Source organism: Rhamphochromis sp. 'chilingali' (genome assembly GCF_963969265.1).
Source record: "Rhamphochromis sp. 'chilingali' genome assembly, chromosome: 15".
Taxonomy (NCBI): domain Eukaryota; kingdom Metazoa; phylum Chordata; class Actinopteri; order Cichliformes; family Cichlidae; genus Rhamphochromis; species Rhamphochromis sp. 'chilingali'.
In genome coordinates this window covers 14,466,637-14,491,732 of record NC_137942.1, presented here as the reverse complement: position 1 = coordinate 14,491,732, position 25,096 = coordinate 14,466,637, and the positions used below count along the sequence as shown (strand labels likewise).

The 25,096-nt window shown below is 39.7% G+C and overlaps 1 protein-coding gene across 1 annotated transcript in view; it reads left to right on the top strand.

The window, feature by feature from the left end:
- Positions 1–24,514, top strand: part of abca3b (ATP-binding cassette, sub-family A (ABC1), member 3b) — a 47,481-nt gene extending 22,967 nt beyond the window's left edge. Inside the window, 28 exon segments of the mRNA XM_080904917.1 lie at positions 340–495; positions 608–818; positions 1,021–1,171; positions 1,774–1,872; positions 3,550–3,748; positions 3,835–4,141; positions 4,226–4,499; positions 6,321–6,525; positions 6,644–6,863; positions 9,322–9,480; positions 9,603–9,775; positions 11,251–11,379; positions 11,496–11,690; positions 11,796–11,983; positions 12,079–12,249; positions 12,346–12,542; positions 13,075–13,148; positions 13,732–13,860; positions 17,245–17,349; positions 17,454–17,616; positions 18,394–18,543; positions 18,695–18,855; positions 20,003–20,182; positions 20,285–20,426; positions 22,291–22,475; positions 22,582–22,723; positions 22,814–22,997; positions 23,081–24,514. Of these exon segments, the coding sequence (XP_080761043.1) occupies positions 340–495; positions 608–818; positions 1,021–1,171; positions 1,774–1,872; positions 3,550–3,748; positions 3,835–4,141; positions 4,226–4,499; positions 6,321–6,525; positions 6,644–6,863; positions 9,322–9,480; positions 9,603–9,775; positions 11,251–11,379; positions 11,496–11,690; positions 11,796–11,983; positions 12,079–12,249; positions 12,346–12,542; positions 13,075–13,148; positions 13,732–13,860; positions 17,245–17,349; positions 17,454–17,616; positions 18,394–18,543; positions 18,695–18,855; positions 20,003–20,182; positions 20,285–20,426; positions 22,291–22,475; positions 22,582–22,723; positions 22,814–22,997; positions 23,081–23,102 (4,671 nt within the window). The 3' untranslated portion in view covers positions 23,103–24,514.
- The last annotated feature ends 582 nt before the right edge of the window (positions 24,515–25,096 follow it).

The following is a 25,096-nucleotide window of genomic DNA, read 5'->3' as shown; positions in this document are numbered from 1 at the left end:
TACTACACATCCACTATAGCTTAATGTTTCCACTTGCTGTTATACACATTATAGTACGAGGTGTTCACACTGATTCCATTAAAGTGAGTTTAATTGGTTTTGTTTATTAAAAACATTAAAAGCAGCACAAAGCATGTTTTTATTGTACTTTTATTACCCTTTTTTTTTTTTTGTCTTTTTCCTCACACAAAAACTTTGTATGAGTTGAGTAGCAAGTGAACTTCTCCATTTTCTGCACTTTCCTGCTGTCTCCCAGCCTCTCAGTTTGTATTAACGTAAATTAGCTGCAGAAAAAAACAGATGACAGCCTGATCCATTTGTTGTCTACTTTATATCCAGCTGAAAGGCTACTCCAAAGACAAGATTCCAGATGAGGTGGACCGGATAATCCGTATCTTAAACCTCGAGGATAAGCAACATGCTCGTTCCAAGACCCTCTCTGGTGGCATGAAGAGAAAACTTTCTATTGGGATTGCTCTCATTGGAGACTCCAAGGTCTGGAATTAAAAAAACAACAACAACCAAAGAACATTAGAGTCATTTGAGTAAAATGTGTAAGTATGGGCGGACTACTGCAAACCTTCTTTTCCTTTCTGCCCATCTGCAGGTTGTCATGTTAGATGAGCCCACATCAGGTATGGATCCATCAGCACGACGTGGCACCTGGGACCTTCTGCAAGGGGAGAAACGCGGCCGCACCATCCTGCTCACCACACACTTTATGGACGAGGCTGACCTGCTCGGTGATCGAATTGCCATCATGGCAGGAGGAGAGCTGCAGTGCTGCGGCTCACCACTCTTTCTCAAGAATAAATATGGTTAGTGAAAGCATACTGTACTCTCAGATGGATTCTTGAAAGGCAGTTTTTCTTTCCTAGACTAGCGGTGGTATTACAAAAGCATGCATTGAAATTTTGCTGTTTTGTTTCAACAGAAATACTGCACGTGGACCAACTCACATGCAGTTTAACTATTCTTGGGACTGATTCTGTAAATGTCTTATGTAATATTTTTAACCAGGTGCTGGATACCACATGGTGATCGTCAAGGATGCTCTTTGTAACGTGTCCGAGATCACCCGCCTTGTTCACATGTATGTTCCCAATGCCACTCTGGAGAGCAGCGCTGGAGCTGAGCTCTCTTATATTCTTCCCAAAGAAAGCACCAGCAGGTGAGCATTGATCATACGCACAAAAACACAGCGTGCGGACTGACCTCTTTGTAAGAAAGACAACAGGCTAGAAGTCACACCGGGTGAAATGAACAACTACTATTAGACTGAAAAAACTGAAAGACTCGGGGTTAGACATACAGGGACATTGGAGTTATTTCATTCAAGTATACAAAGAAAAACAGCAACTGAATAATAAAATAGTCATATAATAAAAGATGTAATAAACTGTAGTATTTTAACACATTATGCGCAATAAAATGTAGTTATTTAGGAAATTGTTCTGCTCTCACATGTCTTTTTATTGCAGACGATTATGTATGTATGGGGAAGGAAAAGAACAAAGAAAAAATGGAGTGAGGGAAAAGCATGGAAATATTACTTTGAACTGTTAGAAATGGGTCAACAGATTATACAATACCACAAATTGAATCAGTGAATGTATTTAATAACTCAAGCCAGCTTTTCATTAAAAATGTAACTCATTTTCACTTGACTACTGGTGACATGATTATATTAAATAAAGGTAGCAGCAATTTTGGCTCTGTGTTTTGTTTTGTTTTTTTAATTTTATAATCAAACTCTTTGTTGCTTTCTATCAGGTTTGAATTGCTGTTTGCTGAGCTGGAGATGAACAGAGAGGAGCTGGGCATCGCCAGCTATGGCGCTTCAGTAACTACTATGGAAGAGGTTTTCCTCAGGTAGGAAATATAGGACAAGTGACAGTTTTTCTCTCCCTTAAAGTCATTTTTCTCTCGGGTATCACAGAAAATTAGTCTCTGATCTGTAAAAATACCATTTTTGTAAAATTAAAAGCTTTAAAATGACGGATCACAAAGGCAATAAAATATTTTCTGGGGAGAATTTTAGTGAAGATGGGGATAAAACTGGTTCAGAGCGTATTTAAGTAGTAGGTTTAATTAAGTTCAACTGACTCTGATCACATGGGGGACATTATGTTTGCTATCAAATGTTTGCTCTAAAGTCTATGAAGATTCAGTGAATTTTGGAGAAGGAAGTGGTTTTCTTCCGGACGTTTTCAACAGTAGGAGTTGAGCCTGCACAGAAAAAATGAATGCTATCAGAACCTCCTTCCACAACACACTGCTCCTTCCATGTCATCAGCTTCCAATGTAATCTAAAACAGAGTATGCTGTTGCAAAAATGGGTTAAAGGACACTATGGATGCCAGCAGCATCATGTATCGCGTGACAATGATATTTCTCTATATAGTGTCGTCATCAGTCAGGTATCACTTGGAGCCAAACGGTGTGCAGACCTTTCCTCCTTCTTTTACGTAACGTAAGATAGTGTTACATTCACAAGCAGTAGTGTAAGACTAAATGTCTTCTAGTATATAAAACAGTATGGACGTGATAGAAAAGGTTATAGTTGCTTCTAGTCGTAGGTATAGGGTGTTCAGTGCCTGAATCTTTTACGCTTTACTGAAAATCGTTTTTGGAATTTGTGGAACTTTAGACGCCACCTTTGATAGAAATAAAATATAAAAAAATTTGCTTGCAAACTCAACTCTTCCTGATCCACTGCAGTCCCAGCCGCCTTATTCAGTTATTTTTTTCTTCCCCCTGGATTTAATATGCGTATCTGTGGCAACGATCACAAGACCGCATCCACTGCGGAAGGCTTACGCTGTGCTACTTCAGCTGGCACGAGTTTAACATTTGTATTTGCTGCTGTTCAGGCCTCATTATTTATGATTCATACTGAGAATCCAGCAGCGTGTTCTGGCCATTGACACGTTGCACCAAAGAAAAGCTGCTGTTGGAGCGTTTGGTCGTTTAGCTTCTTTCGTTCATTCATATTTTACAGCCGAGTGTAATAACTCCATTACACAATGCTGCCAATTAATTATTATCAAACTATAATTATTCACAACAAATAAATCACCTTTTAATAGTGTTTTCCTGAGATTTTGTTGCTAATTTGTTATTGAGTTGGTGTTGAGTTGAAAAGCTTTAAAATGTAACTTCTGTGTTTTTTCTTTTTTTTTCTTACTTGTGAAAGTACATTTCACAGATAAGTGGCATATTAAGAATATAAAACTAAACTGCACGCTCACAAAGGCACTCTGTGAGCCTCTCATTGATTATTGAATTATAAATAGGCCCAGAAATATTTTTTCCCTGCTGTCTTCACCGCACTGTGCTGAAATGAATTAAAATGTTACAGATTGAATAGATTCTTCTCTCCTCATACATGTTTCTATCATAAACAGTTGATATTTAATGTTAAACTATCTAAACTATCTAAATTTTATTTTTATTTTTTGTGTCAGCTATAAAACCAATGGTGTTTTGTTTTGTTTTTTCTTTGTTGTTTTTTTCAGTGGATAAAATGAGATTTATTTGTGTTTCCAGAGTTGGAAAGCTGGTGGACTCTAGTTTGGATATCCAGGCGATCCAGCTGCCAGCCCTGCAGTACCAACATGAGAGACGCTCTCATGACTGGACCATGGATGATGCCAGCAGCATCAGCGGCTTGACTGATGTCACTGACTTCACAGACAGCGGCACACTCATCTCAGAAGACTGCTCCAACATTAAGCTGAACACCGGGGTAAGACAGAGGAATAAAAGCGATGCTCAGCGTCTTTTTAGCGAATTTGCTCTGTTGATTGAAGCTCCCATTTTCTCCTGTAACAGGTCAGACTACACCTGCAGCAGTTCTATGCCATGTTCCTAAAGAGGGCGCTGTACAGCTGGAGAAACTGGAAGGTGATGGTGGCTCAGTTCCTGGTCCCTCTTGTCTTCACTGTTGTGGCTTTATTTGTGGCACGCACCCTTCCCAGTCATAATGACGCTCCGAAACTGAGTCTGGGACTCAGTCGCTATGGTCCCACCAGGGTTCCCGTTTCTCTGCAGTCTGGGGCAGGACCCCTGGCTTCTGCCTGGGCAAGCGTATACGGTTCCCAGCTCTCTGCCCAGCTTGGCGAACTTACCAATGCTACTGGTAAGCGTAACGAGGAGGACAAATGCTTGGTGTTGCTGCTCACTTTTGGTATTTACTGATCGTAAGCCTTCGTTCTCCCTGTAGACTTCAACGATTACATCCTAACTCAGGCGGACGAAGAAGGAGGCAGCTTTAACGAGCACTGCGTGGTGGGCGCTGTTTTTCGAGGTAGCAGCAACCACTTTGCAGAAGCTACAGCCTACTTTAACAACGAGGGCTACCACACACCTGCCACAGCACTCATGATGGTGGACAATGCCCTGTTCAAACTTCTAGCAGGGCCGAATGCTTCCATCCAGGCAGGCAATTATCCCATGCCACGCAACCTGTCTGAGAGTGCTCAGAACCAGCTCTCAGAGTGAGTAGAGAAAGGATGGGGTAGTATTTGCTAGCAGTGGGAATCAGCAGATATCCCATGATGCGATATTATCACAATACGTCCTTTAGGATTCAATATTATTGTGATTTCTAATATTTTGTTAATCCGAAGCATCACAATAACACATATTGCGATTTTTCACATTTTTTTTTCAACTGCAGATTAAGATAAAAAAAGTTCAACTTTTGACGATATCTGAAGTCAGTCTTCCATCAGTGTTTGATTTGGTCATTACATGCACTCTGTTTCTATTAATACAGCAATTAACTGTCATAAATTGTTGAAAATCACATATCTGTTGCTGTATACATAGACAGGAATTCCCATTTAACTATTATAGTTGTGCTTCAGCAAGTCTAATGAGTCGAGTCCCCTCGAGTTGTGCTTATTGACAAAGATGGCAACACGCTGGCAATCTGTTTGCAGATTTAGAACGATTATTCGCAACACTTCGACAATCTCCCTGAGAGTGAACGCAGTCAGTCCAAGTCAGACTGCAGTAATTTTGCCTCCTGCCACAGGCGACCTGTACAATCACGAGTGAACAGCTAAAGGCAACCATTTAGTCGCCACAATTTGCAATCGATCACAAAATGTGAAAAACAAAAAACTATATAATCACCACGCAGCCACCATTTTTCTTCTTTTTTTGGAGATGCAAGGAGGTTGTTTTCCTATTTTGACTTGTGGGACTGAGCCGTTAGCTGGCTCTGAATTAGGACGTAGTGTTGGCTGGTTTTTCAGTTGAGCCAGTTTAATGTTTCCTCTGCTCTGGATGTTGGTGCATGAGATGAACCTTGTTGTTCATAGTATTTTAATTTGATTTTTTTTAATTAAAAATTTTCAATTCTATGCTGGATCAGTTGAGACTGAGCCTAGTATTTGCTCAGTCTCAAAAACTTCAAACATTCAGACTAATTAATAGAAGTTAGTTTAAGAGCACAGTTCCAAGCAACTTAAAAATCACAGAAATTAGACAGATAGAAGTTAGATTTTCTCAATTTAGTCATTTTTGTATGTGATGCGTACACCTAGGGCTTTCCTTGAATCAGAATTTTAGATTTTTCTAAAAACAACAACAAAAAAAACAATCAGCACATGTGTACTCCTGTTCAAATGAAGCTCTTTCCTTTCACGCAAAGAAGGTGTGAGTGAGTAAACAGCTGAAACCAATTCACAGCACTTCCCAGTATGAAGTAACTAACATCTCTCCTCTCCAGCTTCAAACAGTTTTCTCGTGTTTGATGTTGCAGGATGGTTGCTCTACAATATTTTTAATTTCACTGTCACGAGGCTCAAACATTCAAAGTGTTGCTGTGTTTTTTCTCTAGTCGAGCTCATTAATACCCTTTACTGTTTGGAAAATAACCCTGCAGTGATGAGGGTGAGCCAAAGTGACACATCATTGTTACATGAAGCAGATTTGCTTCCTTTCTTTTAGGGTGACTAAACCCATGTGTAGCTGAAAACCTTGGGTGTTTTTTTCACTGTGGACTTAGAAAAAATGATCTCTCCACTGCTTGTCCACCTACAGCAAATGAGGCAGACACAGACAGTGGAACATTTTGCTGCTGGGTATCATCCCTAAAGTGTTGGTAGAGACCAACACACCACCACACCAGTCTTAACAGGGTTAAGATTTCTGGTTTCTGAAATATAAATCAGGCATTTAAATTGTATTCAAGTTATGTTATAGCAGTAAGACTTGGGACATAGAAAGACGCCCTGTCTGCAACCTTTTCCCACCTCTTTTCCATCTTGTGGTGTAATCGTCGCACTCTTTCATTCCATTTTATGTAGGAGTAAGACAGGGTTTGCCATTGCTATCAACCTGATGTATGGGATGGCCTCCCTGTCCAGCACTTTTGCCCTGCTGCTTGTAACAGAGTCCTCCATCAAGTCCAAGCATGTGCAGCAGGTCAGCGGCGTCTACCTGGCAAACTTCTGGTTTTCAGCCCTGCTTTGGGACCTGGTCAACTTCCTGCTGCCTTGTCTCCTCATGCTGGTCAGTATGACATCTGTTACTACTGCAATACTCAGACAGGATAATAAGGCAGATTGATTGGTTTCAATATAGGGTTTTGTGAATCTGTTGTATGCATATATGTGTATATTTCTTTCAGGTGGTGTTCCAGGCTTTTGGAATCAGTGCTTTTCTAGAGGACAACCACCTTATAGATGTGTTGTTGTTACTTCTGCTGTACGGCTGGGCTGTGGTGCCTCTTATGTACCTGCTCAGCTTCCTCTTCTCCACTGCTGCTACTGCATATACGCGCCTCACCATCTTCAACATGATCTCAGGCACTGCTACCTTTCTGGCTGTCACCATCTTGACGATCCCAGGTGAGAGCGGTTATGGATGGTCACCAGTCAAAATACGACAGCCCCTCTTTTTCATACTGCTAGTTGTTTTTTAGGTACACTTGTTTACAAATGAGCAAATTTTAAATTAGCCAATCACATGGCAGCAACTCAGTTCATTTAGACATTCAGACACATATTCAAGGCGACCTGCTAAAGTTAAAAACAAGTATCATAACAGGGACGAAAGGTGATTTAAGTGACTGAATGTGGCATTGATGTTGGTGACAGACAGACTGCTACATCAGCAGAAGACCACATCTGGTGCCACTGTTATGAAGAGGAAAGTCAGGGTGTAGTTCACACGGGCTAACCAAAATTAGACAATAGCAGATTAGAAAAACATTGCCTGGCCTGATGAGTCCCATTTTCTGCTATAACCTTCAGTGTGTTGGGTTTAAAATTCAGAGTAAACATGAAAGGATGGATCCTTCCAGCCTTGTATCAACGGTTCAGGCTGCTGGTGATGTAATGAAGTGGAGGATATTTTATTGCTCCACTTAGCATCAACTGAGCATCATTTAAACACCACAGCCTGCCTGAGGACTGTTGGTGACCATGTCCATCAATTTATGACCACAGTGTTGGCTGCTAGCAAGGTGTACCTATTAAAGTGACCAGAGCTTTTACGGCTCAATATTTTTTCCATTAACAAACTCAATATTTTTAATAAACTCAGACCAGCAGTAGGGCTGGGCCATATTATACCGTTCACGGTAATACCGGTATAATGTTAGGCAACAATAGGAAAATGAAATATCGCGATAGAATATGAGTAAAACGCGCATGCGCAGTGCCTTTGTTTTCATACGCACATGGCCGATTGTTGAGTGAAACAGATGAACCAGAATTGGTTTGTAAAAATGGTGCAACTTCAGTGATGTGGAACTGGTTTGGTGTTTGTCCGTCAGATACACGACAAAGCACATTTTTTTGCAGAACATGCAAGCGGCCGTCGTTATTGTCGTATTTGTCGGACTAAGATGCTCTTAAATCTGGGAGTAATCTGGGTCCTAAACTCCTTATTCTTCAGTTCAAACGAACACTGCAACTTTAATAAAACGATCAGCATTGCTGCTTTACCAGGTGTAACTATGAAGTTTAACTTCCAGGCATCCATTAAAACAAAATTTATTACATTTAACAGAGTTAGAAGTTAGCGGGAAGCTAGCGGAAGTTAGCTCGCTAGTTACCTAAGCATGATATTGCATGTTCTGACTGAGAGATTTCTGAAAAAAATCAAACGTATAGCTCTGCTATCACTTCCAACATAAATGAAGACAGGAAACTAAACAGCAGTGACGTTTGTAGGGTTACTGAAGTTGGGCTAGCTGGTATATAATGATGTGCTACGTGATCGCTAGCGACACAGCTATGTTAGCATAACATAAACAGGGAAGCTGGAGGACGAACACTAACACTTTTCCACTTATAAAAGTTAACGTTAAGGTTCCTCATGGTTAGAGACAAATGCAATCGCATGGCAGGGTGCTGTAAACAGACCAAACTTCAGTCAGGAGAACAACTGAGATAATCCATCCACAATACGAGGTTAGTCATTAATATACTGCAACAACATGGGAATAGCGCAGCTGCCAGAGAATTCAACATTAATGAATCAATGGTACAGAAGTGGAGGAAGCAAGAAGAATGAGTTTAATAAAGTTTGATTTATCTGACTGCTTTGTTTCGCTTGATGTGCCTTATAATCCCGTGCACCTTATGGTCCGAAAAATACGTATTGCATACTGCAGTTTAATTTTGCAAAGCACCTCTTTTTAACTTCAGTGGATATTATATATGGTTATGCTCAGGATATGTCAGCCCATTTCTACTGGAAATGCCTTTTGGTTAAACTTTCAGCAAGGAATTTGTATTTGCACTGTTACATTTTTATAAAGCTTTAATGTACATAAAAACCAGCTTCTTATTTAAGTGAAAATAAATGGAAGGTTTTCTTTTTGCGCTAGTAATGTTGTGGAGTTGTATTTTGTCTCGCATCAATTATATCGTCAGTTATATCGTTATCGCAAATTTTCAAATATATATCGTGATAAATATTTTTGGCCATATCGCCCTGCTCTAACCAGCAGTATGTAATGTGCCAACTTCATGTATTTAAAAAATCACTTAGTCCTTCTTTTTGGCATTAGGGCTCATCTCCCAGCAGCAGTGCTTCTGGCTTGGCTCTGTCCTTCACTGAATACAATAGACAGTTTAAGTATGTGTGGGAAGTCAGTGAAGAATCATGTTTTATTACCTCCTACTGGTAAACTGGATTAACTTTGTGAAAAGGAGTGGGTTTGTGAGACGTACTTGTGATGAGAACCCTGGATCTCTACACACTCGTTTAGGTCCTCGTGGGGAAAAAAGATGAAGAATGCTTAAAAAATAAATCCATCCCGTTAAATATATTTTTATTATAATATTTCCTGTCTAGAGTTGGAGTTGCAGCACATGTCACACTTGCTGGATAAGGTGTTCCTGATCTTCCCAAACTACTGCCTGGGAATGTCCTTCAGCCAGTTCTACCAGAACTATGAATATATCTCGTTTTGCACCTCCAGTTTTATGACTGAATTAATCTGCAAGCAATATAGTAAGTACTGCCTAAAAGATTAATCGCTTGATTTTTATTCTTAAAAGTTATTTTATTTGTGCCGCGAGTACAGAAGTTTACTTGTGAAGTGCAGAGGTAACCTGGTGATTCTCTGTTTGTAGACATCACATACCAGCGAAACTACTTCTCAATGTCAGAGCCCGGGGTGGGACGATTTCTCGTGGCCTTCTCCGTGCAGGGTGTGGTCTTCATCATTCTGCTGTTTGTCATCGAGCTGCAGTGCATCCACACTCTCTGGAGACTTTTCACCTCACTGTTCAGGAGGAGCAAAAAGGTAGATGAATTAAGAGGGTGCTTAAAAAGACTAAAATATTTCTTCATGGTTAATTTGCAAACATTTCTGCTACTAGTGTGGTCTATATTATGTTGCATTTGAAATGCGGTCAGTTTGAATTGTGTTTTTTATTTTTTCCAAGGGAACAGTTTTGAGTCTTGGAGGAATTAAATATTGATTAGTATATTAATCTGCTTCACCAGAATAGATACCCTTGAGGCACTTGGTAGTTCTAAAATGGATTACCACCTCTGCATTCATCCTCACAAGGACATAATATTTGGAGCTGTAAAATCCATGCAAAGCTGAACAGTTGGACTTTAGGGATTATTTGACATTGAAAAATTGCATATGAAATTATCATTTGTGTTGCTAATTTAAGAAAACACCTCAGAGCTAAAACTAGAAGTAAAAGTGATTAGGTGATTGTAAGAAAAAAGATTTATTTCATTTGTGAAACAGTCACAATCTCGGTCATTTTCTCTTTTCTCGTGTTGAAGATTAACTGATCTTTCTTTGCAGTGGAAGGCTGTAAACTCTGGTGTCAGGCTGGTCGGACACAAAAGGCTTTTGAAAGATGTCATGTTTGAGTATACGGGTCAGGGTTATGACTAATGATCGCAGAAAACATTCTATTTTTAATATTTAGTGCTTACGTTTGAATTTGTGAAGTGGTGCGCATGCGGAATTTCTCAAGGGTGCACTGTGACACTATGCATGGCTATTGTGGTGGTCCATGGAGATAATATTATTAGTATTGGGTGCAGCTGAGGCTCAGAAGAGAGAGCGTGACCTTTACTAATTAGAAGTTTGGTAGTTTGATACATGGCTCCTCCAACCTACCTGAAAAAGAATCCTTGGGCCAGATATTGAAAGGGCCTACGCATAGACAAAGCCACGTGAATGAAGCTTGTTGTAAGAAAGCACTGACTGTGCTCAAATTGCCATATTTACGCTGCTACAATGATAAATGCATATATTAATTATGGCCACTATGGGTTTTTGCTCATACTGATCATCTATAGCTTCAGACTGCTTTAAATGCTCAGTTTCAGATTGTTTTTAGGTCACTCAGCTAAAGGTCAGATTAAACCATGGCGAGGTGTCCATTGTCCATCTCTCTTATAATGCCAGTATTTTATTAATGGGCATGTTATTCTGAAGGTCCAGCTCTAAAATGATTGTTTTGTTGTGTTTCCCACAGACCCACTCATGTCAGCGATGCACACTGCAAAGACAGCTGCACAATGTTTCCTAAAATAGCTACTTACCAAATCCTAAGACCCTATATGCTCTTTTTAAGGGAATCAGTTGAAACATGTTTCTGCAGTGTAACTGACCTAAAACGGACTTGTCTTATCCAAAATGGCACATAGAAAGCTATTTCACATAGAAACTGTGTGCATAGAAATGCAATTATCTGATCCCTTTTAATATCAGGTGGATATCATGTCATTTTTTGGTGTGTTTTTTAGGTACCCATGGCAACAGCACTGCTCCCAGAGGACCGAGATGTTGCCGATGAGAGGAAGCGGGTTCTGGAGTGCCAGCCGATAGTAGAGTCTATGGTTGGTAGCCCCCTCATTCTGCAGGAGCTCAGCAAAGTAAGTGGCTTAGCTGTATTTTGCTTATTTGCAAAGGTCTTGACTTATTTTTTAAATACTTGGACTGAGTGTCCCAATTTTGAAATACATGTAAAACTGTTATCTCCTCTTCACAGGTGTACAGCAGCGGGGAGAGTCTCCTGGCTGTGGACAGGCTGTCTCTCGCTGTAGGAAAAGGGGAGTGTTTCGGCCTGCTGGGCTTCAATGGAGCAGGAAAGACCACGACTTTCAAGATGTTGACAGGCGATGAGAGCGTCACGTCTGGAGATGCCTTCATTGATGGATACAGCATCCGGAGAGACATTAAGAAGGTAAGAGGGAGGGAGATGGGAGAATCCACAAAATCTAGAGTGGCGAACTACACTGCTTTCAACACACACAAATATTTAAAAAGAAGATTTATCTCTGTATAACAGGTGCAGCAGCGCATAGGGTACTGTCCTCAGTTTGATGCAGTATTGGACCACATGACAGGAAGAGAAACTCTGAGTATGTACGCCCGGCTCAGAGGAATCCCAGAGAAGTACGTGTCTGGCTGCGTGGAGAATGTCCTGCGCTCGCTGCTGTTGGAGCCTCATGCTGATAAACTGGTCCGCAGCTACAGGTAGGTAGCTCTTTGGTGGAGGGAGGATACACATGTTATCCTGAAGAATGCTTGAAAAAGTTTTTCTAATAATGTGGCGTAATGCACATATGCAGCGGCGGTAATAAGCGGAAGCTGAGCGCAGGAATGGCTCTGATTGGTGGGCCTCCTGTCATCTTCCTCGATGAACCTTCGACTGGGATGGACCCCGTTGCCAGGAGGCTGCTGTGGGACGCTGTTACACGCACACGGGAGTCTGGCAAGGCTATAATCATCACTTCTCATAGGTACATGCTAAAGAATATGGTAGATAGCAGCTGATTTGCTCCATCTAGTTAAGCTTACACCTACCTAACTTTCCCACCGATATGTTCGTTCATCAGTATGGAGGAGTGTGAGGCCCTGTGCACCAGGCTGGCAGTGATGGTCAACGGTCAGTTCAAGTGCCTCGGGAGTCCCCAACATCTAAAGAGCAAGTTTGGCAGTGGCTACACGCTGCTGGCTAAAGTCCATGTAGAAGCTGAACTGGAGCACAGCGACCTGCTGCTATTTAAAGACTTCATTGAAAGCACCTTCCCAGGTCAGAGCCTCGTGATAGAAGAGTTGTTTCAATATTTCTAAATCTAACTATAAATACTTCTCATAAAAAATGTGAGTTACTAGAAGTAAGTTCTCAGGGATTGAAAATACCAAGATCATAAATAATTATATATATCTTAAGCTTCAAGCATGGCATTGCATGTTGAGGAAATTCTACCTGTTGTGGCTGTTTGCTGCCACTTGGTGGTGTTATGACTATATCCAATAACAAAAATGTATGCTACTCTTTCTCAAAAGACAGAAGCCATAATATCCAAAGACCTTACTCTTAATAAACTATACAATGAAGTTCCTTTTCTTCGTGGTGAAGCCTTTTAAATCCTTTTAATGAGTCTGTATTTGACCAATGCGGTCAAACCGAAATATTCCAAAAGGGTAAACAACACACAAGCGGCACATTTACAGTTTACTGAAACACTCAAGTGGGACGATAAGCTCATCAGATTAAGCTATTATTTTCAAAGTAAAAGAATAACAAAGCAAATGTAACTGTCAGTTTTCTTCCACAACAGGAAGTCAGCTCAAGGATGAACACCAGGGAATGGTGCATTACCATTTGACTGACAAAACACTAACCTGGGCACAGGTACAGTTACTTTTGATTTTTTACCCAGCATCTGTTTGTCTATACTTTAATTGATCGTATTATGTTCTATTTTCTTACGTTTACCCCTGACCTATCCCTGGATAAGTGAAAAAAAGATGAATGCACAAATGATGGAAATTATATTTATTTTTGTTTTTAGTCATCTGTGAGTCAACTTTGAAGTAGATCGCTCACAAATAAAAAAATAAGTCCCTGCACTTGTGCTGTGTTATATCTCCCTCTATTGGACAAAATAGTAACTACATTGTTTAAGTCAGTTTTTTCTAGTCCTCTTGTAACTTGATCAAGGTTTCAACTTGACATTTTCCACGTCTTGATTGCCGTGTTTTAATTTTAAAGTCTGTATTCATATCATAACTTTAACATACAAACTTGCTGTGATACATGGTGCACAAAATGCCTTGGAAAATACTGAAAAACAAAAAAATGTATATATAAAAGCTAACCGGTATTTGGATGTGCATGAAAAAGTAGATTTCTTTTTTTTTGTCTGTGTGCAAATTAAAGGTATTAAATGTGATCTTCACTTTTCCATGTCCTCTCTTTCTCAACTCCCATCTAGGTGTTTGGCACTTTGGAGGCAGCCAAAGAGAAATACCACATTGAAGACTACTGCGTGAGTCAGATATCACTGGAGCAGGTGTTCCTTAGCTTTGCCCAGTTTCAGCACTGCACACAGAGCGAGAGGAACTAGGTGAAGAATCTGTCCATCCCATCGCCCATTTCCTACACTACGTGCACACGGCCCTTACGCAGGGACTTGCCTCGGTTACATCGCCAGGCGTGGAGAGGAGAACACAGTTCATCTCCAGCGCCGTTTTTAAACCTTGAACACGAACACACACTCTGCGGGTCAGTGGCAAACATCAACTTCAGCGTTTCTTTTATTGTATCACCCGGATGTGTCTTTCTTTGGTCACTCATGCCATTTGCTGTTGTTTAAAAGTAGAAGAACTGATTCTGATTACGACACGATTACACTGACTCTTTTTAGCGAGGTCAAACAAAGAAAACTGCATCACTCAATAGATACTACCACTACTATGAAATGTGTGTGACAGGGATTATTTGTGTGTTTTAATTGAGTGTACAGTCTGTCATTTTGTTATTTATGATTTTTATTACTTTTTGTGTGTGTTCAAAAATGTGTGCTTTATTTCGGTGACTGTCAATCATTGCAAGAGAACGGACCACTCCAGTTGATTTTATTGTGTAACTGTCGCACACCTTTGAGCCCTATCTAACAAATGAGGGTTCCTGTTTCTTTATGTCGCCCTTATGAAGAAGGACTGTTTTTGTTTTTTTCCTTAAGAGCCTCTTAATGTTGTTGCCAGATGTACATAATGCGATGTGTTCATGGTACTAAAACCATTTACTCATTTAAAGCCTGTTTTGGAATCATTAATGGATGCATGCCTAAAATAGGACTTGCAAAATGCACGAAACTGGGAGAGCAGAGAGCTGCTAGTGAACAATAGAAGGCCGTCCAGACTGAGGATTAATCCACAGGGTACATTTAGTCTCTTCTTAGAGCATTTACTACATCTCAATTTTCAGCTCCTGTTAGGTAACTATTCAGTTTTCTGCCCAACAAAAGTACAGGAACAGTGTGTTACTATGTGGATATCAGCTTCAGTGCTTACGTCGAAGCTGTTTATAAAAAAAGAAAAAACCCACAAAGTGACGCTGGAGATTTTACTCGTGCCATTGTTCTGGTGAAACTCAAAGTCTTTCAATTAAAATTGGCCTAGAACACCGAGACTGCAATGACCTTTTATTGTTTTTTTCCATCAGCTGTGCAATTCACATGCTGCACCTGTGCATGTGTAAAGACAGCGACAGATAAAATGGGAGCCCACTTCCTGGATTCATCCCAGAGTCTGCAAAACAGATTGAAGACTTTTAATGTCTCCAAAAACGAATTCTTACTCAGTATCCTGCTGTTGCAATCTGGGATAACCACACCGAGTCCTTTACTTGACATTGCTGTCCTCAAAGAAACACTTCCGAGAAATGAAATGAATGTATACCGTCTTACACACAAAAAGCTCTCTGACAGCTGTATTAACAGCTTGATATATCCGCAGTGCTTTCTTTATGCTAAACAAGAAACTGATATTCCTAAAAACCCCACAGATGTGTTGCTTAGAGGTTTTCAAAGGTTTTTACATTATAATTTCTGTGTATTTGCACAAATCCTCTTTCATTATGTGTGTGACTTGAAATAACAGCATTGTTAGACAAGTAGAAAAATGATAAACATTTAAAAGGTTTGCGCTGCTGATATTGAAGAATGTTTAACGCTGAAATGTGGTGTATCAAATTTAAAAAGGGAATTTACATCATTGTAATTGTGTACTGTACTGTACCATGCCATGGGACTGACTTTGTCAACTCTAAATGTATCGCTACTCTTTTTAAATTAAATAATGCTCTATGCAAAAGGATGCAAAGCCCAGTGTGGGATCCTGTTTTTATATTTCAGTTTGTTCAGCATTTGTCCTGAATGGTTTTGCCACCAGAGGTAAGTGGTGAAGGGTTTTGAGTTTATTTTGTTGTTGACCTCTTCCTGGATTAACCACACTGTGACAGACAAGGATGGGCAACCACATCATCCCCAGAAAGCTAACTCTCCCTTTAGGCCCCACAAAAAACCCCAAAACAAAATGCACACAAAACAAATGTATGTTAGAAATGGGTTTATGTAAATCTAAGCCAACCTAAAGCTGGACATCATGGCATACCTGCACAGAGAAGCAGGAGAACTGAGGTAGGCTAGAGTGAGAGAGTGGATAGCACCAGGTGTTCGAGTGTTTTACGATGCCCAACACCACTGGAGGAGAGCAGCGACAGACCAGTAGGAATGTAATCGAGTATTCATGAAGTACTTTAAGTATTTTCTTTTTTTTTTTTTTAAATCTTATGCTACTTCAAGCTTTTACGCTACTATGTTTTGCTCTTTGTTCCATTTATTTTGAAGTTTTTATTTATTTTTTATTCTTTTTAGATTAATTGCATTGTTATAACTCAAACTACCCAACAATATATAACTAATTAAAATTATTAAAGACCACAGGGCTACACATGAGCCTGAAAATGATGCCTATTGTTTTCTGTGTTGATTTTATTTCCGATTACGTATTCTCATTCTTGCTCACCCTGTTCCATCCCATTTCAGAAATCCTGGAAATACTCCTTCCCTGCTACATTTATAATTTAATGTTTGCACATCCTGATGTCCAGCAGCCTGTTTGGAGAGTCACGTGACAATCCTCATAGGGGAATGAATATATATATATGCAGCATAATTTGGATAATGGAGACCACTGTAAGGTCCTTCTTTAGTTTCCAAGTAAGCATTTTGACCTCCACCAGGTTAGTCTTCTGGAGCCTTTAGTGACCATATTTGTATGAGCCTCATTAACAAGCTGCCACCCATGAACTGTTTGGATGTATCTGCTACTTACTTATTGTTATGCGACAAACTAATTAAATATTAGAATTCCACTCCCCAAACTTAGATCAGAATCAGAATCAGCATACTTTATTAATCCCAAAGGAAGGATGAGCTGTATCACACAGCAAGCGATATATTTTTTTAAATCAGATAACTGTGTTAAAATGTTCCAAAAGCCACCATGAGCATAAACAAGGTGGAGCCCCAGGGGACAGAGGTGGCGCCTAACAGACCTCAATCTTCTACATGTCTCTGTGTGATAAATAGCAACCCGGTAACTGAAACATTGCTGACCCTAAAAAACATAGCTGTGGCTTTTTGAAGGGTGAGGCAGCTCTCACTTGCTCTGGCAAAACAAGTTCCTGTAATTAAATCACTGGGGGAGTTACCTAATGCACAGATGAGATATGCATCTCAGGGGCGGGAACATGGATGCTAAACCTATCATGGGAGTCCCTACAAGGAAGCTCTAGCAGTTTTCACATAAGTAACACAGAGAAAAACCACTGACACCAGACGGAGATGGCACTTTTTGTAGATTTTAACTTTTCCAGTTCCACCACCGTGCTGGCTGCTGCTGTTCTCTTGCTTGTTCTTTATCTCCTATCTGTCAATTACATTTCTAAGGAAAGAAGGAAGGAACCCCCAGGACCGAGACCTCTGCCTCTGCTAGGCAACCTGTTGCAAATTGACCTCAAGAGACCCTACAAAACTCTGCATGAGGTAAATCAGGCTGTCTTCTCGTTCAAAAGGAGCAGCTTTAATGAAAGATTGCAATGTATTTAATGCTATTTCAGTTGTCTTTTGCTTAATTTTTATTCTTCCAGCTTTCAAAGACATATGGGTCAGTATTTACAGTTTATTTAGGAACCAACAAGGTTGTGGTCTTGGCTGGGTACGAAGCAGTCAGAGAGGCACTGGTTAACTATGCAGTGGAGTTTGGAGAGCGCAACGTCTCCCCGATATTTAAGGACCTGAACAGAGGTCATGGTATGAAATTCTTTCATAATACCATTTATTCTGTTTCATTTTACTATCACAAATAGTCCGGTCAACATATGATACCTGGCTTCTCAGAAATAACCAACAGCACTTATAGCTGCTGTGACTCACATGACTTCATGAAATACAGGTTTCCTCTCCATCCAGAATTTAAAAAAAAAAGTTTATATAAGTTTAGTGCTACATATTCCTTTAATGTTGAATGTCTTCCGTGAGGATGTGACCCTGTTTGTGTAGTAAACTATGCAATACAGCACTTTTATTATGAAATTGCTTCAATCGTCCAGGTAAGGAAATCCCAAAAAGTTGATCCTGTTCATCTCGACAGCGTTTTCTGTGGGATAAACGTTTTGTCACTCATCCAAGTGACTTCTACAGTCTCAGCTGACTGCAAGATTCCCCAGCTTTATAAATAATGTTCATTGACCAATGATCATGAATCTGACATTTTTAGTCAGCGGTGCTAATTTCAATACAATAGAGTCACATGTACAATTTTAAACTATTTAGGGGAAAAAAAGACAAATGCAAATGTACTGTAATTTAGTAAAAACACTACATCCAGATGAACAGAATTGACTTTTTGGGGGGTACAAAATGTGATATATTCAAAAACAAAAACTACTTCAAAAGTTAAAAATTTTAAAAATACTCGTTTTCAGCCCTTCCTTACTGGTGGTTTAAGCCTTGTCAGCATGTTTCTATTTCCATATCATAAAAATCAGTTAATTGAGTTTTTAAAATAAAGGATTTTATGTTTTGTAGGAATTTTGTTTGCAAATGGAGAATCGTGGAAAGAGCTGAGACGTTTTGCCCTCGCCACCCTCAAAGACTTTGGGATGGGCAAAAGACTTACTCAGGGTAAAATCCTGGAGGAGTGTGGCTATCTGATTCAAGTGATTGAAGATCATAAAGGTATGGCAAAAGTACACGAACCATGAACTGCAATTTAAATGATTTTTTTTTAAATTAGCACACCTCTAAATGTTATATTGTGCATGTCTGTTAGCCCATGTATGGATTTATTTATTTTAGATTTTTTTTTTCTTGTGTATCAATTTTACAGGAAATGCTTTTGATACAGCTCTTCCAATAAATTATGCAACAGCCAACATTATCTCCTCTATTGTGTTCGGAAGCAGATTTGACTACGGTGACCCTGTATTCAAGAACATGGTGAAGCGAGCCAATCAAACCATATGTGTCTCAGGTTCTGCATCAGTCCAGGTTGGCTTTTTGACAGATTCGATGAGTTGGTGAAGTTGGCCACGATCACATACATTCATATATGGAAGTAGAAAATTCTGTGAGACTAAAATCTTATAAATTAAATTAAATTAGCAACAACAAACAGGCCTCATGACCTGATGTTTACTACGTGCTTCGTATCTTAGGCTCCCATTCTACTTTTGAATACTCTAGGTCCCACAAGTAAACCAGCAGTGCTATGTGGTCCTATGAGGTCTATAAGATTAGACTGGGCCTGATTGTTCAAGACTTTGTAAGTGAAAGGATTTTAAATTCAACTTTGGATTTAACAGGAAGCCAGTGAAGACAAGCGAATATGGGAGAAATATGCTTGCAGTCAATACTCTCGCTGTAGCATTTTGGATCAACTGAAGGCTTTTCGGGGAGTCAGGATGGCCTGATAACTGATCCATCTCATGTCTGTCTTATCTGACTTTGCCGATTGTTGTCCGGCCTCCACCTCGTGACCTGCCTGGCTGAACAGGGATCCCAGGGGCTAAAGTCCCCATCGATATGGCTCTCTGGAAGGCATACACAACTCCCTACAATAACAAGGCTCTAAACATTCAGTGAAGAAACACAGGCTAGAGCCAAAGCTGTAGCGCTGCCATTAGCAAATCTGGCTCTGTGGTGCATTGGAAATCTGACTATTTGCTTTTTCACAATCTTTTTTTTTTTTAATTTTTATTATTGTTATTAATGCTCATTGATGCAAAGGCAGTAATTCTTAATCATGAGATACAATAAAATGTATATATGACACGATATGCACCGATAGTCATTAAGAAATTAGATGGTAAAGCTACTTGAAAATATCAGATATCTTTAGATGCACAGCAACAGTAACTTTGTTATTTTTGATTTAAATTATTTCTGTGAGGGGAATTTTAAAATAGGTCAAGTCATCGCTGCTTTCATAAAAATGAAAACCAGGATTTGGTGAAACAATGTGTAATAATAATGTGTGGGACTTTAATCTTTTTTTTTTAAAAAATATTTAAACTATAACATGTGTCATATGACAAAGTAAAATGTATTTAATTTTATTTCTAATAATTCAGTGTATTTACTTGGAATAAGCTTTAAGGTTGTTGTTTTTTTTTGTTTGTTTTTTTTTCTCCTGCAGCTTTTTAACATGTTTCCTCGGCTGTTCGGTTGGATAAAAAATCGCCAGGTGGTGTTAAAAAATGTTGAGATGAATGTCACAGATATAAAGAATTTAATTAAGCATCTGAAAGAGACTCTGGAGCCCGGACTGTGCCGAGGGCTTGTGGACTGTTTTCTGATTCGGAAACAGAAAGAAGAAGTAAGACTGTGTGTTGTTTTTTTTGTTTTTTTTAAATTATGATAATATTATTTACACTTTAGGTTTGATAGCAATAAGCAATGTGAGTGTTATTTCTTTTAGGACTCCTGTGTTTTGGATACTCACTACAATGAGGAGAACTTGACATTCACAGTGAGCAACCTGTTTGCTGCTGGCACTGACACCACAGCAGCCACACTGAGATGGGGTTTGCTGTTAATGGCTAAATACCCACACATACAGGGTAAGGAACTGGACAAGACATGCAAGTCTCACCTCAAAAGAATGTGGGTGATAAGAAATACCACACTGTTAATTTGGGTTTCACCCAGGACTGTATAGGCGTTGGTTGAATAACAATGGTGTTCACCTTGGGGTGTCGGTCAGAACACACAGGACGCACAAATAAGGTTATTCCTTATTTGCTGTTATTCTTTAACACAACAGCACAGTGATGCAACCACAGGCTTACAGGGGTGGTGTACAACTCGTAGGTGGGGTCTGTGTATGGGCTCAATACTAAAGTAATAATGGTATTTCTGGTATAGCACAACTTTATCCTTTCAGTAGCTGCCAAAAGTTAAGGGACCTAGCTTAGGATATTCATATAGAGATCCTCCAGCTTCAAACTGCATTACCCTTCCAGGACCTGAAGCTCAGCAAAGCACCCCAAACCCATCTATTCTCTGACTGGATTGTTAAATTTATGATTGACACGACATTGACCAATCAGGTGAAAGGCAGAAAAATTGGGACAAAATTCCTACTCATAAGAAGAAAGTCACACATAGCCAGGGAACTTAAGTGTAGAGTTTAATACGCAGGTTTTTGCTTTGTATCTGTAACCTCTACGGTGGGCCTGAGAGGCCAAACGGACTGCAACTTAAGAAAACACCAGCAACAAGAAAAACGCTGCAAAAGCACACAAAAAATAACGGAAATAGGAAAAACGACAACGGAAATAGGAAAAAACAGATTTCCAAAAGCACAAGGGAAGTGTTTCTGGGGAGACAATAACCCGACGGACCAGTTGCAGGAACCAAATTATGCTAAGAATTGCGCTGGGACACACTTAGAAGAAGTGAAGGATCTATCGGTTTTGTGAGGAAAGAAAAGATGAGAGGTAAGTGTGTTAGCCTAACTATTAGTCTGAAAATACGTCAGCAGTATTATATGAATCATGATAAAACACACCATTTTTTCGGTTCCTGCAACTGGTCCGTCAGGTTGTCTCCCCAGAAACACTTCCCTTGTGTGTGTGTGTGTGGTTTTTTTTTTTTTTTTTTTTTCCTATTTTTGTTTTCTTGTTTCCTATTTCCGTTGTGTTTTGTGTGCTTTTGCAACGTTTTTCTTATTGCTGGTGTAAGTTGCAGTCCGTTTGGCTTCTCAGGGCCACCGTTGTAACCAGACCTTAACAAACAAATTTGTAACTGTGTAAATATTTTTTTACAAACACAAATCTTTTTTACACACACACTTACACACTTACAAAACTCAGTTCACAACTACACATTTGATTTAAGAGTACAAAATATTTATGCCCACAATTTGAGCCCATATGTGTGGTCTGTAAACAAAACATATACAGAATGCTGATTATAATAAGGATTCAATCAAGATGTCTACTCACAGTTCTTTAGAGACGCACACAACTCACACTATGCCTAGACGTCCACTGTTGAGTCAGTTTACAAGGTGCCTCTTGCTATGTGTTAGCTTAACCTACATGCTCTGGACCATGTTCTCAATAGTTCAACTCTCTCGCCACAAGGGGGCTCTCGAACACAGTCGACAGCCTTTCCAACACACATAGTTGATATTTATATAAGGTGATAACACATAAATACGTATATAGAGTTCAGTGTCCTGTTGGGCTACAAGTTATGGGTTTACTGACATGTCAGCATGTGATATCAGAGGGAAAAGGCAAAACAACCACCACCACTACCAGTCAGTGGTAAATAAATACACAGCATTTCATATGCAAACAATGTGCACCATAACAATATTCTGTGTATAATTTTAGATTTTTTATTTATTTTTACACGTTTTAGCAGATCTGTTAAAACTAATGTGGACAAATTTGTTTCTTTATTTTGTCTCTGCAGAGCAGGTCCACGAGGAGCTGAGCCGGGTAGTAGGAAGCCGACAAGTTTGTGTAGATGACCGGAAAAACCTGCCGTACACTGATGCAGTCATTCACGAGACTCAGAGACTGGCGAATATTGTCCCCATGTCTGTTCCTCACCAAACTAGCCAAGATGTCACCTTCAAGGGATACTTTATCAAAAAGGTCAGCTGCTGTACCTAAATATATTTTAACATCTTGATTTACTTCTGATAACCTGAACTAGTTCTGTAGATGTACATCTACATGAGAAATCTTCTGTTTCCCACAGGGAACTATTGTGTTTCCCCTTCTCACCTCTGTCCTGTATGATGAGAGTGAATGGGAGAGCCCACACACTTTTAACCCTTCACATTTTCTGGACAAAAAGGGTCAATTTGTCAGGAGAGATGCCTTCATGCCCTTTTCTGCAGGTATGACAACTTTGTCAGGCTTTTTTGAGAAAATTCTCACTAGCGCAGACATGATTCGTTTAAATGAGTGTAAACTCTTTGCATTTGCAGGTCGCAGGATGTGTCTCGGAGAAGGTCTGGCTAAGATGGAGCTCTTCCTCTTCTTCACCTCCCTCATTCAGCGCTTTCATTTCACTCCTCCACCTGGAATCACAGAGGGTGAACTGGATCTCACACCAGCTGTGGGATTCACCACCCCTCCTTCATCTCATATGCTGTGTGCTGTCAGTCGCCAGTAAGAGACACATGGAACTTGACATTATAGCATTTACTTGTGACAATAGCATAAACATTGTTTTTATCATCCTAACCCAACAGGAAACAGATGTCAGCATTCTGAACAACAGACAAAGGCAGATGTCAAGGAAACTGATTTTTCTGACTACTTTTTAGTTTTACTCCCTACAGTTTCAAACAAATATCTGTACTTTCTACTTATTACGTTTTCAAAACAAGCTCATTACTTTGGCTGTAATGCATTCGGGGGGGAGTTATTATCTCGTCACTGCGGACCTTTGTTTGTTTATTAATCACCAGTGGATAAATAAAAAAAAAAAAAAAAAGACGACACGTGTCAAAGTCAGGGATTAAAAGTGATTGTTTTTTAAATGGCCTGCATTTGTATAGCGCTTTACTCAGTCCCTAAGGACCCCAAAGCGCTTCACACAACATTCAGTCATTCACCCATTCACACACAGGCAATGGCAAGCTACGTTGTAGCCACAGCTACCCTGGGGCGCACTGACAGAGGCGAGGCTGCCGGACACTAGCGCCACCGGGCCCTCTGACCACCACCAGTAGGCAAACATGGGGTTAGTATCTTACCCTCCTGGCATGCAGCCAGGAGGCAACCTGGGATCGAACCACCGATTTTCTGATTAGTGGCTGACCTGCTCTGCCACCTGAGCTACAGCCACCCTTTTTTTAAGTGTCAGTTAATTTCCAATGCAACTTTCCTCTCAGCTCAACAAACATCACAAACACACAAAGTGTTTGTGTGCAGTTTGTTTCAAAGTGTGTTGCTAGCTAAAGGTCCAGCTGCTGTATTTCACAGGGAGAGAACAGAAAGAGAGCCAACTTCACTCAGAGATGGAGAAAGATAAGAAAGACAGGACAGGAGAGGAAGAAGAGAGGTTAGATTCAAAGGTAACGACTGCTCAGAGACTTTTACAGTCTCGTGTGCTATGTTAGTGTTTTCAGTTTTATTTCCCCGGTCTCGTTGTGTGTGATTTCTCCTCCTCCTCTGTCTCATTCCCTCATTATCCCTCTGTGTATTTAAGCCCTTTGTCGTCCTGTTTGTTGCTGGATTGTCTGCAAACTGCATTTCCCATGTTGCAGGGCTTTAGTGTCATTATTCTTTATTTTATTTTATTTTTTTAGGTTTCTCCCAGTTTAGGTTTTGCTAGCTTACTCATTGCCACCCTTTGCTTTTGTTTGTATTCTGCTCTGCCGTAATAAAGGCTTACTCTCAATTCAAGTCCGTTATCAGTGACTGCATTCGGGTCCAGTCTTTCTCCACTCCTCTCCGTCTGCCACAGCAGACATGCCAATTGTGAGTTATGATTGTTTTCCACACACTGAGGTATTGCAACCAATTTTAGGGTTCTCCAACCTACTGAATCTCACATTAACCCCCGACTGCACACATTTTCCTGTTTAGAAAAACAATCTAGGTAAGAGAAAAATCCTCCAAAGAGCTATTTTTACTTTCATACTTTGAGTACATTTCAGAGCCTGTATTTGTTTGTTTGTTTGTTTGTTTTTTAAATTTTACTTGAGTAAAGAAGTTGAATCAGTAATTCAGTTTTTACTGGAGTTTTTTTTTTTTAGCAGTAGTATTTCTACTTAAGAACAAAATTCTATACTTTTACCACCTCTACAAGGGAACCCTTTATTTCAGTCACTTCTAGCAAGTAAAAGGAGATTATAATACACAGAATGAGTTCTGTCATTCAAAATTTTCATCACCGACCAGAACTTTGTTTGAATGTGTGCTTTTGGTGATTAACACGGCAAAATGTATTTGTGCATCATGTCACTGTTTTTGTTTTTCACTGTTATTTTAAGAGAGTAATTTGGTAGAGGTTTATTCTTTCAATTGCAACAAACTAAAGTCTTTAGATTTTCAGTGTGGTTTTTGCATGCGGTTAAACATATCATGAATATACAGAAGACACACTTTAACCAAAAGAGTGCAGATATTACAAAAGGCATGTAAAAATACAGCATGTTGGATCAAGCTTTAGATCATATAGGTATTCTTGGATTGTACTCTTATTTATATAATCTTTAAATCTTCTTAGCCAGCTATTTTAGAGCAACAACCAAAGTTGT